At 38.4% G+C, this 12,607-nt stretch overlaps 1 protein-coding gene across 1 annotated transcript; it reads right to left on the reverse strand.

The window, feature by feature from the left end:
* Positions 1-453: 453 nt before the first annotated feature.
* On the reverse strand, positions 454-1,661 carry LOC149189358 (exocyst complex component EXO70B1-like). Its single transcript, XM_089410202.1, has 3 exons — positions 1,394-1,661; positions 884-1,157; positions 454-754 (listed from the first exon to the last, which is right to left on the reverse strand). The coding sequence occupies exons 1-3, from the start codon at positions 1,659-1,661 to the stop codon at positions 454-456; spliced, it is 843 nt and encodes a 280-aa protein (XP_089266328.1).
* Positions 1,662-12,607: the final 10,946 nt, after the last annotated feature.

Below are 12,607 nucleotides of genomic sequence, written 5' to 3' on the forward strand. Positions count from 1 at the left end.
TTTTTGATATATTTTAATTAATAATTATAAAAATATATTTTTTATTTTATTTATTTTTGTTTTTATGTAGTTTTATTGAATCAAAATTTTTACATACAGCACATTACACCATTTCTTTTACATTAAACAAAAAAACTTCCTCAACCCAATAAAATAAATAACGTAATATTTAATAATAATTTAATCCATGCTCACAATTCATTACATTTATATGACTAAATTAATTATTTATAATACATTCAATTTATATGACTAAATTAGTTATTTATAATACACGACAAATTGCAGCTATTACATTCTCAAGTATTGGGCTTTCACCAAAGCACAAAACTAAAAAAACACAGGCCCGGAGTACTACTGTGCATACTTTTGCTGTGGTGTTTGTAATTGAAAAGTATTTTATTATAATGGCATATCTGCAATATTCCAATGAAATATACTTCTTCCTTCCTTCTAGAATTTCTTTGAACTCAAGGATAATGGATTGCCATGAAATAAATTCAAGAGATGAGCTCCCAGGCCTTCAGCACTGTACTTAATATACATATCAGAGTGCCTTCTAGATACCAAATACTTTCTGAATCTTCCCAACAAAGACCGATAGGCTGGTATTATCTTCGCTGCGATCGAAATCATAATCTCCTCACGGAGCTGCGCATCCGGCACCATCCAACCTGAATGGTTCGTGAGCACTTCTTCGAATACAAAATTGAAACGCTTGAGTCTGTCTTTCAGGGCTTGCAGTGATATCCCACTGGAAATACACAAACTCACATGAATCCCCTCATCCATCAAAAAATTAAGAGCCTTCATCCGGGCCACTTACTTATAATTTTCGGAATAATGTCTCACTTTGTTCTGATTTTTCTTCAACCAGCCATACCCTAACAGCCCTAGAAGCTTCGATCCTTTAACGTTCTTGACAATGTAATGAAGATTGTTCATTAGAAACAGGTATGACAGGGAAACGTCCTTGTAGAGGCTACCTTTGAAATCCAACTTACATTGCAGAATGATGATAATCCATCCCAGTTTCATAGACAGATCAGAGGCCGGCCTATTCAAGTCCACAAACAAGTCCTTGAGGCCATGAGGCACGGCCTTGGGAATATCAAAGGGCGAATTGGCGATTATGCTCATGAGAGGTTCCTTGTAATCTGACACACACCTCAGATTATTCATAACATACCTTGTAAGCGGATGAATCGCGCCGCCGGCTACCGGTGTGTTTGAATAGTCCACCTCGATTGCCTTTGCGAATTCCGTCCAAATTTCCCATGTCGACTGTCCCTGCCGAACGACGATGGTAGAAAGCTGCGTCCTCAAGCACGCACACGATTTCTGGCAGTAAACGACGTCGAAATGGGGCATTAGCTTGGACAGAGCCTTCTACATGTCGAGCACCCTGAAGGCCTTTCGCTCGATTTTTTTCTCTTTGCCACGGATTCCCCAAATGCCAGAAGCTTTGTTGTTGGCCCCTTGACGACCTCGGCGAAACAGGAATCCCTGACGTTATGAAGCCCTGCAAAAATCTCATCACAGAGCCGTTTCTCGCTCGCGAACAAAATCCTGACTGCTATTCTGAAGGCGCGTATCAAGTTGTTGATCTTAATGACGAGAAGTCCCCACTCCATTTTTGCAGGTCGCTCATACTCAGCCATTCGATGCCAATTCTGTTGAGACACCCTTAGATTACAGACTTTCTGGTTTGCCCGTAGATTCGAACGCAGTCCCTGCCGTACCCTGCGGCAACCATATGTTTCGCGATGCTGTGGAGGTCCTGCACGGCGTCCAGCGGCATCATCTCGATTTCGCAAATCTGGTCAGCGTTAGAATTCCCACACTGATGGCAGCCGTCATTGCTCCCGTCTGCGCCTGTCCACTCGTCGTCCGAGGAAGCGTGGCTCGAGTTGCCATCGTGGGGCGCCATGTTCGGCTCGACGTTAGTGGACAGAATTCGCTGAAATTCTATTTTGAGGCGGGTCATACACACTTCCATGAGGCACTGGGCGCACATCACTTTGGCGGAGCTGCAGTCAGTGACGAGATTTTCCATGAAGTAACGGAGGCCATCCACGGTGGCGAGATACTCGTTGGCTTCTTTTCTGCAGCTCTGGAACAACATCAATTGTTTGGACGAGTTCTAGTTCCAACACAGCATTATTTGGTCGGCTGAGGCCGAATTGGCATCCAAATCGGCCAATTGCCCACTCGGGTTTTCCGGATTTTGACGGCTTATCGCGCAAGGGTGTTTGTCGAAGGTGGTGAGGTCTGTGAGCATGTCTCTCCTCATGTTATCGGATGCGCCGTGGGCACTACGCTGTCTTCTTCTCTTCGGTGATCTGCTGTTGTTTCTTATATCTCCATTGGTTATAACGAGTATATTATATGAACAGATTGCGTAGGATACTGCCTCTGTTTTTAACTTAGAAATCGTGCGTATGAACACTGGGGTCCGGAACTATGAGCAGTGAGTACAAAGAGCCTCGAAAAATTTTACAATTAAAGGAGTCTAAATGTATGGATTGTGGAAGTGATCAACTCCAAAATTTAGACCCATTCTGCGTTTTGAAACACTCAAGACAAAAAAGAAATGATTTGGTGTCAGCAGCTGAGCAATACGCGTGGTAGACATTTTCAGCGCCGATGATGCAGAGCTCTGGAAGGATGCTGAGTCAATATGAGAGACTTACACACTCCGACACTTCGGGGACATTCGCCGTTCACGAATATATTAATTTATATGTTCGTAACTTGGTGGAATATATTTATTACATAAGTAGGTGCACCGTACAATGACTGCCAAAGTTAGAATTTGTTTGACTTGAAAGGGGTACTTTATCACTTTCCCAGTTAAATGTAATTAATGGTTATTTATTATAACATGTAAAGCTAGATCTGGATTTGATTCTTCAATTTGTTCTGCTCATAAACCATATTAATTGCTTAAAAACGCGTCAACAAATAAAATAAAATATCAACCGAAAATCTCTCATAAAATTGAATTACGTTGTGTCGAGGTTATTCAAGTAGTCTTTCCGGGATTCGATTTGTATGTCATGTCCCGACTTCTCGTGGGTTTGGAGTTGGTATACAATTTTTTATTATATCGTGAAGGCACCGTATTTTAATTCATGGTCACTGCAGAGTTAGAGTGGGATTGGAGTAAAAGTAAAAATTGGGTTCAGTTTTAATGTCAAATAGAATAATGATTTCAGTGTAAAATGTTGCTATAAAAAATAAATATAAAATTTAGAATAAAATAAAAACTACAGTCCACACACATCAATTAATAATTTCAGTGTAAAATGTTGCTATAAAAAATAAATATAAAATTTAGAATAAAATAAAAACTATAGTCCACACACATCAATTAATATATATTTTATAGTTATCAAAATAAATTATATTATATTTAAAATGTATTTAATTCTATAATAATTACTAAACAATTTTTTCAGGGCAAAAAAACCAAGATTGTATTATATAAGATATATAAAGAGACAGAAAGTACATTTACATGTAGTACTGTATATGGTCAATTTATAGATGAACCATTATAAAGACTAGATGAGATGGGCATCATAATCCTAGCATAAAGACAAGATTTCAAGGAAAAACACAGTTCAAGGAGCTTCCAGCAAGATTCAAAAATTTTGCATTTCTCATAGAAAGGAAATAGAAAGAAATTAGATTACCAGAAGGAGGGGAGCACTGAATAGGAGATTCACATTATACTTCGCTCATTCATAAACAAAATTCAGAGGGACAATAGGACAAAAGAGGAAACAAAAAACAGTGCATACTTGTGTATCAGCTAATATGGAATTAAAAACCTAGAAGGGAGAAATCCTAGATAGAGAAAAAATCCTCTTCAGACTTTACCTTCATATACCAAAAACCTGGTTCTGATTGAAGACCCTCCCTTGACAAAAAGTTTGCTTGCTGGTTCTGAGCCCTCTTGATATGGTGAATAATGCATCCTTCCATCCTCCAGAAAAACCTGATCCTATCCATCCAGCCTACAAGGTGAGGCTTGTAAATATTATTTTTCCCTGATACATAATCCACCATAACTTTGGAATCTCCAAAGATTGAGACTGCCTGAATGTTGAGAAAAAAGCAAAAATTTAGAAGGCTTGCAAGAGCCATCCCCTCAACTTTGCTGTTGGAGCCCATTCCCCCATTCCAATGGATGAGATATTGTACATTTTCATTCATTATGATGTGCACTCCACAACCACAGGAACCATTCTGCACAGCTCCATCGAAATACGCTCTTGGAAGCATTGTGTGAGCCTGCGCATGTTCTTTACAATTCTCCTTTTTTTGCTTGTGAGTCTTTTCCGGTAAAGAGTCATAGAGGGATACAATATTAGTCAAAATTTCCAAGAAAGGCTCTTTCCTGTCATTGAAAATAACATTGTTTCTCCATCTCCAAATGCTCCAGAGGGTGATAATAACTATCGGCCTCCAGGATTCCTTCTGCCCACTCCACCAAAGAAATGCTTCTTTTGTGGAAGCATGAGAAATATGTGGGATTCCATAAATATTTTCCAGAGATTGCCATAATTGCTGAGTTCTTTGGCAGTTTAAAAACATGTGACAGTTGCTTTCCTCAGCCGATTTGCATATTAAACAGATACTTGGTCCATGCCATCCCCTCTTTTTCAAGTTTTCCCATGATAAATTTTTGTTGTGGAAAGTCAACCATGAAAAATGAATCATTTTGGAAGGACATCCAGTTTTCCAAAAAGCAATTGGGAAAATAGGACTGGGAAGAGCACCCTTTTTACCAATCATATTCTGATAAATATCCTTAACACAAACCAGGTTAATACCTTTTGAATCCTTCCAAATAAGACATTCAGATTCCAAAGAGCGATATATGCTGCAGTTTCTCAGGCATGTTCTGATGTTCCTCCATATTTGGGCTATAGTATCTGGCATCTCCATATTTTCTGCCTCTTTCCATAGAGGGATCGGACCCTGCCAATCAGAAATTAGTTTGTCCCAATAGAAAAAACCTTTTCTATGGAAAAATTTTATCAATCCTTTAGGCACATTGATTTCTTCCAAACCGCTCTGAAAATGATCTATTCCAATAAGGATCCTGTTGCCGGATTGGAAACACCATGCTAAATTCTTCAGGAAATAACCTTCTATCTTGCGGAAGCTCAGCCATATTGCTGACCCATATGTGGAACCAATCCTTCCCAACCTAAACCAGTGTGAGATATCCTTGTTGCCCATATATGTCTTTTGAATTGTGATACTCCATGGACCCTCTCCATAAATCCCTCTCCATAATGACTTACATAAAAGTGCCTTTCCAAAAGTCCGCAAGTCTAGCAGGCCCCATCCACCCAGGCTCTTCGGCAGAGAGATATTAGATAATTTAGACAAATGAAATTTCCTTTTTTCTGATTGGCCGCCCCATATAAAATTTGCAGTTAGCTTATTCATTTTTTGAATGATACTTGCAGGAAGAAAAAATAAATGAGCCCAGTATACTGCAAGTTGAGTTAAGACCGATTGCGCCAAGATCACTCTTCCTGCCAATGATAGACATCTGTATTCCCAAACTGATATCTTTTTATAATACCTATCTAGAATCCATTGCCAATCCAATTTTGAATATCCCTTTGCTTTTAGCTGGAAACCCAAGTATTTTATTCCATGCTTAATGGATTGCGTCTCTATTCCAAACAGAGAGGATATCCATTCTACTGCTTCCAAATTGACATCATTATGGTAGATTACTGACTTTGATTTGTTTATTTTCAATCCTGTGGCTTTTTGAAAATTTTTTAGGATGTCATAAAAGCACAGCCAGGTGAGTCTGCACAGCATTCCAAACATAAGAATATCATCTACAAATAAGTTATGCGAGATGAAGTTGTTTCTGCAGATTTTCAATGGGCGGCACCTGTTTTCCTTGACTGCCTTATTGATGTGGAGACTTAGCGAATTCATTGCTAAGATGAACAAAAGAGGCGACAGTGGGCAGCCTTGGCGAAGACCTCTGGCAGCTAGAAAGTAAGAAGATGGAATCCCATTTACAATGATAGCATAGTTCACCTTCTCAACACATGCCATTATCTAGTTTATCATGTTGGTTCTTAATCCAATCTTTGCAAGTAAGCACCTAATGAAACCCAAATTAAGGCAATCATATGCCTTTCGGAGGTCGATTTTGAAAATAACAACTTCCCTTTTTTTAGCATGCATGGCAAACAGACTTTCTTGTGTGTTTGCAACTGCATCCAGAATATTCCTTCCCTTTAAAAATCCGTGCTGATCCTTTGTTAAGAACCTTGAAAGAGTTTCTTTGATTCTTTCTGCAATAGTTTTTGAGATGATTTTGAAGGAAATGTTACAAAGGGATATCAGTCTAAAATCTTGGAATGATTCTGCTTCCCCTTTTTTTCGGAATGAAGGTTATATGAGTGGAAGAAGTTTTCTGATGAATGCTCCCTGATATTCTGGATCCTTCTACCATCCTTAGCAAATCAGTTTTGATAATATCAGAAAAGTGGATGAAGAATTCTACGGTCCAGCCATCTGGGCCAGGACACTTATCCCTTTTAAAAGATTTCATTGTTTCTAACAGCTCCTCCTCGGTTACTGGCTGGAAAAGACGATCATTTAGTTCTTCATCGAACATTTGTGTGAATAAATCAATGCCCCATAGAATATCCTGCAGTCCTCAACTTTCTTATACTGATTTTGAAAATATCTAACAGCCTCGTTTGAGATGTCTTGTTGAGAGTATAGGAAACTCCCCTTTCCATCACTTATTTTCCATATAGAATTTTTCTCATGTCTGGAGCTCGCAAACTTGTGGAAAAATTTTGTGTTCTTGTCCCCCTCCTTAAGCCAAATCGCCCTACTCTTTAATCTCCAAAAAGCTTCTTCCTGATCCAGGATTTTTAATTTTTTCATTTGAAGCTCCTTTATATGGCACCTCATTTTGAAAGTGAGTAGTTGAGCAGCCAGAACTCTTGAGATGCTGTCCAGTTCCTTTTGAATTTCCCGGAGAGCTGTTCTATTCATTTGCTTGTTTTTGAATTGCCAATCCTTAACCACCTTTCTAATGGAGTCCAGCTTGTCCCTAAAGGTCAAAAAAGGGGGCATATTCTCTGTTGATGACAGCTCTTTCCAGGTTCTTATTATAACCTCATTAAACTCTGGTTCTTCCAAAAGTGTCCTGTTAAATTTGAATGAATAGCCTTTTCTAAAACCCTTTTCTCTCCAGCCTAGAAGGATCGGTCTATGATCTGATATGAACACATTCCCAATTGTTGAGAAAGGCATGCCCATTCTATCGATTATACTAGCATGAAGGATAAATCTATCAAGTCTTTTGGCTATATAAGCCTCTTCGATCCTTCCATTTTCCCAAGTCGGAAGCATTTTGGGAGGATTTATATCAACAAGATTCCTGCTTAGTAGTTCATATTTGATGCGATCTGCAAGGGGGTCCTTTTTTCTGTTGATGCCCCATGTTTCATCCAAGTTTAAAGTGACATTTAGATCTCCTGCAATGATCAAAGATTCTATGTCAAAAATTTCTGAAGCAAATAATTTCTCCCAGAAAGGCAATCTATTTTTGTAAGGAGCGTAAATATTCAATATGTTGATCGGACAGCCTTTCCCCCTAATTTGTGCCGAGATGAGAATGCCTGCCAAACATCTGTATGCTTTTGCTTTGATCCAATCAGGATCCCATAAAACCGCCAGGCCTCCAGAAAGGCCATTTGCTTCCGAAGCGGTTATATGCCAGGAGGGAAACATTTTCCTAAAATAGGAAATTGATACAGAAGTGTTATGCATGGTTTCTTGGATTAATATGATTTTAGGTCTTACTGAATGGAAAAAATTCTTTAGAGCCAATTTTTTTTTGTCTGCCCCCAGACCTCTTACATTCATGGATATGATGAAAGTCATTTGGGATTCTTTTCGGCCATGCTTGCTCTAAGAGGCCTTTCTTCAGTCATATCAATGATAGGGACATCTATAAGAGAAAGATTCCGAACACCACTGCCTGCCTCATCGCCCCTCCCCTTAAAGTGTCTACTACCTCTGTTGTTTTCTCTTCTCACCGTAATGTTCCTTGCAGAATTTGGGATTATTTGAGGAGAGGATTGTTTCCCCGGATTATGAATAGTGAGGGGTCTAAGTTCCAGTGATTTCTTGTTTATAAGATAGTCCAAGTCACTTCAATTGAGTTCGTCGGAGAAGAGACTGGGGAGTTTAAGGGGGTAGGTGTAACCATAGGTTCTTTTCCTTTTCCAGATGGGGTCCTTTTCTTTTTTGGTGACGGAGAGGAGGATGGGATGAGGGTAATATGAACCTCCCTATTGGAATCTTTAAAAGATTGAGGAACTGGAGGAGGGATGGGGATTTCGTGATTAGAGGCAGGCTCCAGAGGAGGCATTGAAGGGGAAATAATATCCAAAGGATTTGGATTCTTGAGAGGAGATGGAGTTTGTTGATAAACTTCACGATTAATAACCCTTTGTTGTTCACCGGACTCTGATGGAGACATGCTTTTTGTAGATGTTAACTTCTCTATTCCCGGGGATGGGGATTTCATCCTATAAGAGTTTGCTGCAAACTGAGATAAACCATGATGCTTTCGGTTTTTTAGGACAGGTTGACGAGGGCAATTTTTGATTAGGTGACCCGTCCGATGGCACGCTGAGCATCTAAAGGGGACTCCCCAAAATTCTAATCTATGATTTATTTTTAGCTCCCTCCAGAATATGTCAATATGGTCCGAGAACCCTCCTCTGTAGGTTTTTTCTATGAGAATCCAAGCCACACGTTTGTCTTTTTGCCCCAGGCATCTAGGGTCAACATATACACATCTTCCTATGGCATTTCCTATCTTTGTTAAGGTTTCCTTTGACCACAACTCCAGGGGAAGCCTAGGTAGCTTAACCCATATCAAGTTATTGATAGGAGTATTCTTCAATGGGTTATAACCCAAATAACATTTATGTAACGCAAGGAAACTCCTTCCATAAACCCATGGGCGGTTCTGAATGGTTTCCAGGTCGATAGAATTCAAGAAATGAAAGCAATACCATTCTTTCAACAGTCTGGCCACAATAGGAGTGTAGCCGATCAGAGGTTTCCATTGCAGTTCGAGCCAGTTTCTCATCTTTGTGTCATCCATCTCTGGAAAGTGCCAACGACCAACCAGAGCATATTCCTGGAGGCTTTCTATGCGGTCCGACAGGTAAGAACTTTCAAGCTTGATCGCCACAGGTGGGGGAATAGTTTTGACAAGCTTCAGATTCTTTTTAGAATAGTTCATAGACTCGTCATGACCCTTTTCCTTTTGATGGACATTGGTTTGGCTAGCTTCGCGATTTGGTCTTACCTTTGCCCTACCATTTCCATCCATGTCATCGAAAGGAACCGAGGGACAGACAAACATATCATCCAGCGTGGATTTCCATTCATTTGACAACGTGGCGACACCTTGGTAGGATTCTGCTTGAAGGACTGCATGGACCATGGCCTCCATGGCTGATGTGTCGGATGCAAGGTCCATTCTTAAAAAGTCCACCTACTGTCATTAACACGGGAGTACTAATAAATCCAAAAGAAGATATGTCGGATCAAGCATTAAATTGGCAGAATGTGTGGACTGACTCCCTCTGAGTATAATACCCAGAGAAAATAGGTTCAAAAAGGCAAGATCGAGGTTATCTGACAAAAGGACTGGCAAGAGGAAGCCTCGAGAATAAAGAGGCACCCTTTCCGAAAGGAGAGCATTAATCAAAGGGCCAACTATCTTCCGATTTTGAAAGAGCGTGATGTTACCATGAGATAGGATATGGCAGATAGAGAAAGATTATTTGAAAAATGGTGGCTTCTCTTGTCCCCAGTTATCTGACCTCATACCTTATAATATTAATTATCCCTGAATATCATAAGATTTGAATCTACAAGAAACTCTGCCCGAGGATGTCTTGAAAAGTAGGGATGTGATCGGGAGAATTTCCCGGAACCCAAACTAATTTTCGATACTCAGAAAAAAGAATCCGGCCCGGAAAAACTAGGAGACCGGCGGTGTTGAAGGAATGCCAGAAATGCGACCAAGACTACTACCAGTCCTCCAGAGGTCTCTTCTACATGGGATTGTTCATGCGAAAAATCATCTCAAGGTTAACATGATCCTCCCAATCAAAACCCCGATGACAAAACATCTCTTGCATCAGAGATACATAGATTGCTCAGGATGAAACTTCAGGACATACGATGCAGCAACAAAAAACTTCGCAAACACACCACCAGGGGCTGAACTTAAAACGTATATCTGAGCAAGGTTTGGTTATGACAAAGTAGTTTTTTAGCTTGAATGCGAATACCCACAACCAGAACGAATTGATAGGCCCCGACATGTGAATTCAATAAGAATACCCGAGTAGAAAAACAAACATGCCTTCTAGGACAAATTCAGTCTTTTATAACAGTAAACTAGATTCAGACTGATATCAAAACCAAAAATTAAAACCATTTGATAAGTGCAAAATTCTCTCTAGACATAATTTCTTTATGAAGATCAGGAGAAAGTAAAAATCACTGACCTGGAGTCGCAAGCATGTCGAGAGAAGGGTGCTGAGAAGTAAATGCCAACATACCACGACCAAACAGCCGAGACCGAAGCTAATGGAAGCCGAGAGAAAGGTCCAGGATAACAGAGAACCAGGGTAGAAAGCTCCTTTACAAAATAGAAACGTTCTAAAGAAGGAAAAACCGTCATTGCGCAAAGAGTTCGCAAGGAGGAGGAAGAAAGATTAACCAGAAAAACTTCCCTCTTAATTCAGTGATGGCTTAATAGTTCAGATGGAGAATCAACATATTGAGAGTTTGATGAGCGTGTCACAGGAGCAACAAGCATGTAGGACACCTTCCTCAGTGTAAGCCAGATGTCAGTGATTGAAACATGATAGGAAGGTCATGCAAGCATGGGTATCGCTCCTGGTTCAGAGGCCGACATGTAGAAACGTAGTAAGAATGCGCTGCATGCATTGGAAGAAATACGCACCTATAGTTTGATTATAGGGTATCGAATCACCGCAGAAGCCTCTGGTTGGATGCTTTCAGCAGCACACCTCCACTCGGCAGTCGCGCTCCATTTCTCCTCCCCACTGAACATATTGACTTTATGCTCGCTTACACATTTTAGTCCACAAATATGTAGAATCAAATGTTGCAACCAATAATTACTAAACAATTGCATATATGTATATTTCCAAAATATCACATAATGAATTGTAAATTAAATTTTAATTTTACTTTTAAAAATATTTAACTGGAAATGTAGCAGCATACCATCCCTGAGTTGATCGATTAAATTTTAATTTCTTTTAAAAATATTTAACTTGAAATGTAACAGCATATCATCTCTGAGTTGATCGAGTGCTTTATTATTTGCATGTATTTCAATACTTTTTCGGGATAGAAATGACTATTTTACACGGATTAATTGGATTATACATATAAATTACCTTTTAAAGTAGTCCCAAGAAACCGAGACACCGAGTTCTTTTTTGTTAGGCTTGTTCTGGATGGAAACATTGCTTTTGCAAGGAAAATGAGGAAGCGACATGTACAGGGATGCCATTTACAATTGCAGGAGCGCTACATCGTATCAATTGTAACCCTTCGATATTGGCAGTGGTGGAATTTTTATTTAAACTAATTTTATATGAAATAATATAAAATCTAGCCTTGAAAGGACAATGTGTTTTCTCTCATTATATCATGACCATCTGATTGGGATCAATTGACATCAAACATAAGGCAATTGATATTAAATATTAGGATTGATATCAAACATTAAGATATCTTCATAAGCTTCTAAGAACATATACAAAATCTTGAGTTGTTTGCTATAACTATGATTAATGGTCAAAATTCTATAGCAGGATGTTTTTTGGAAACGGTTGTACTTTTTGATTTGGTTTTTGGGTGATGTTTATTTATAAATTGGAGTGAAAAGATTATTGGTTTCCTAATTCTCGTTTTATTTGATTGGTTGATTTTATATTTTTTAATAATTTATTATTTTTTTTTCAAATTAATAATGGAAATATTTTTTTTTTTTTAAATTAACAAGTGTTACTCTGCATTCCTTGTCTATTAATTTTTCTTATATAACAAAAATTGTCAAATCTAATATTAATATAAATATTAGAAATTATTTAATTGTGTTGTTTAGGTTGCCAACAATCCAATTTTCAATATTCTTGTACATAAATTTTGTGTAAAGAAATCATATGACCATAAATGGAATAACAAAACACATAAATTTGCATATGGATATAAAAAATGTAAATCTATACTACATTTAGATGAACTAATTACTTTTCAAAACAATTCTTGCATCACCTTAAAATTAAAATTTGAATTTAAATTTAAATTCTTCCCAATGCATGTGCTATTTTTCATTTTTTCCATGCTTGATGAGTGAGATCGGTTTGCTCCAAAATTTATCTCTCCTTAATAGATCGATCCATATTTAAAATATTTTATACTAATTTGTTAAACATAAAAATTAATTTTGGATCTCATTGTACACATTAAA

This window comes from Pinus tabuliformis, chromosome 3_1 (assembly GCF_031772625.1).
Source record: "Pinus tabuliformis cultivar Carrire ecotype Pingquan chromosome 3_1, CPIR1, whole genome shotgun sequence".
Taxonomy (NCBI): domain Eukaryota; kingdom Viridiplantae; phylum Streptophyta; class Pinopsida; order Pinales; family Pinaceae; genus Pinus; species Pinus tabuliformis.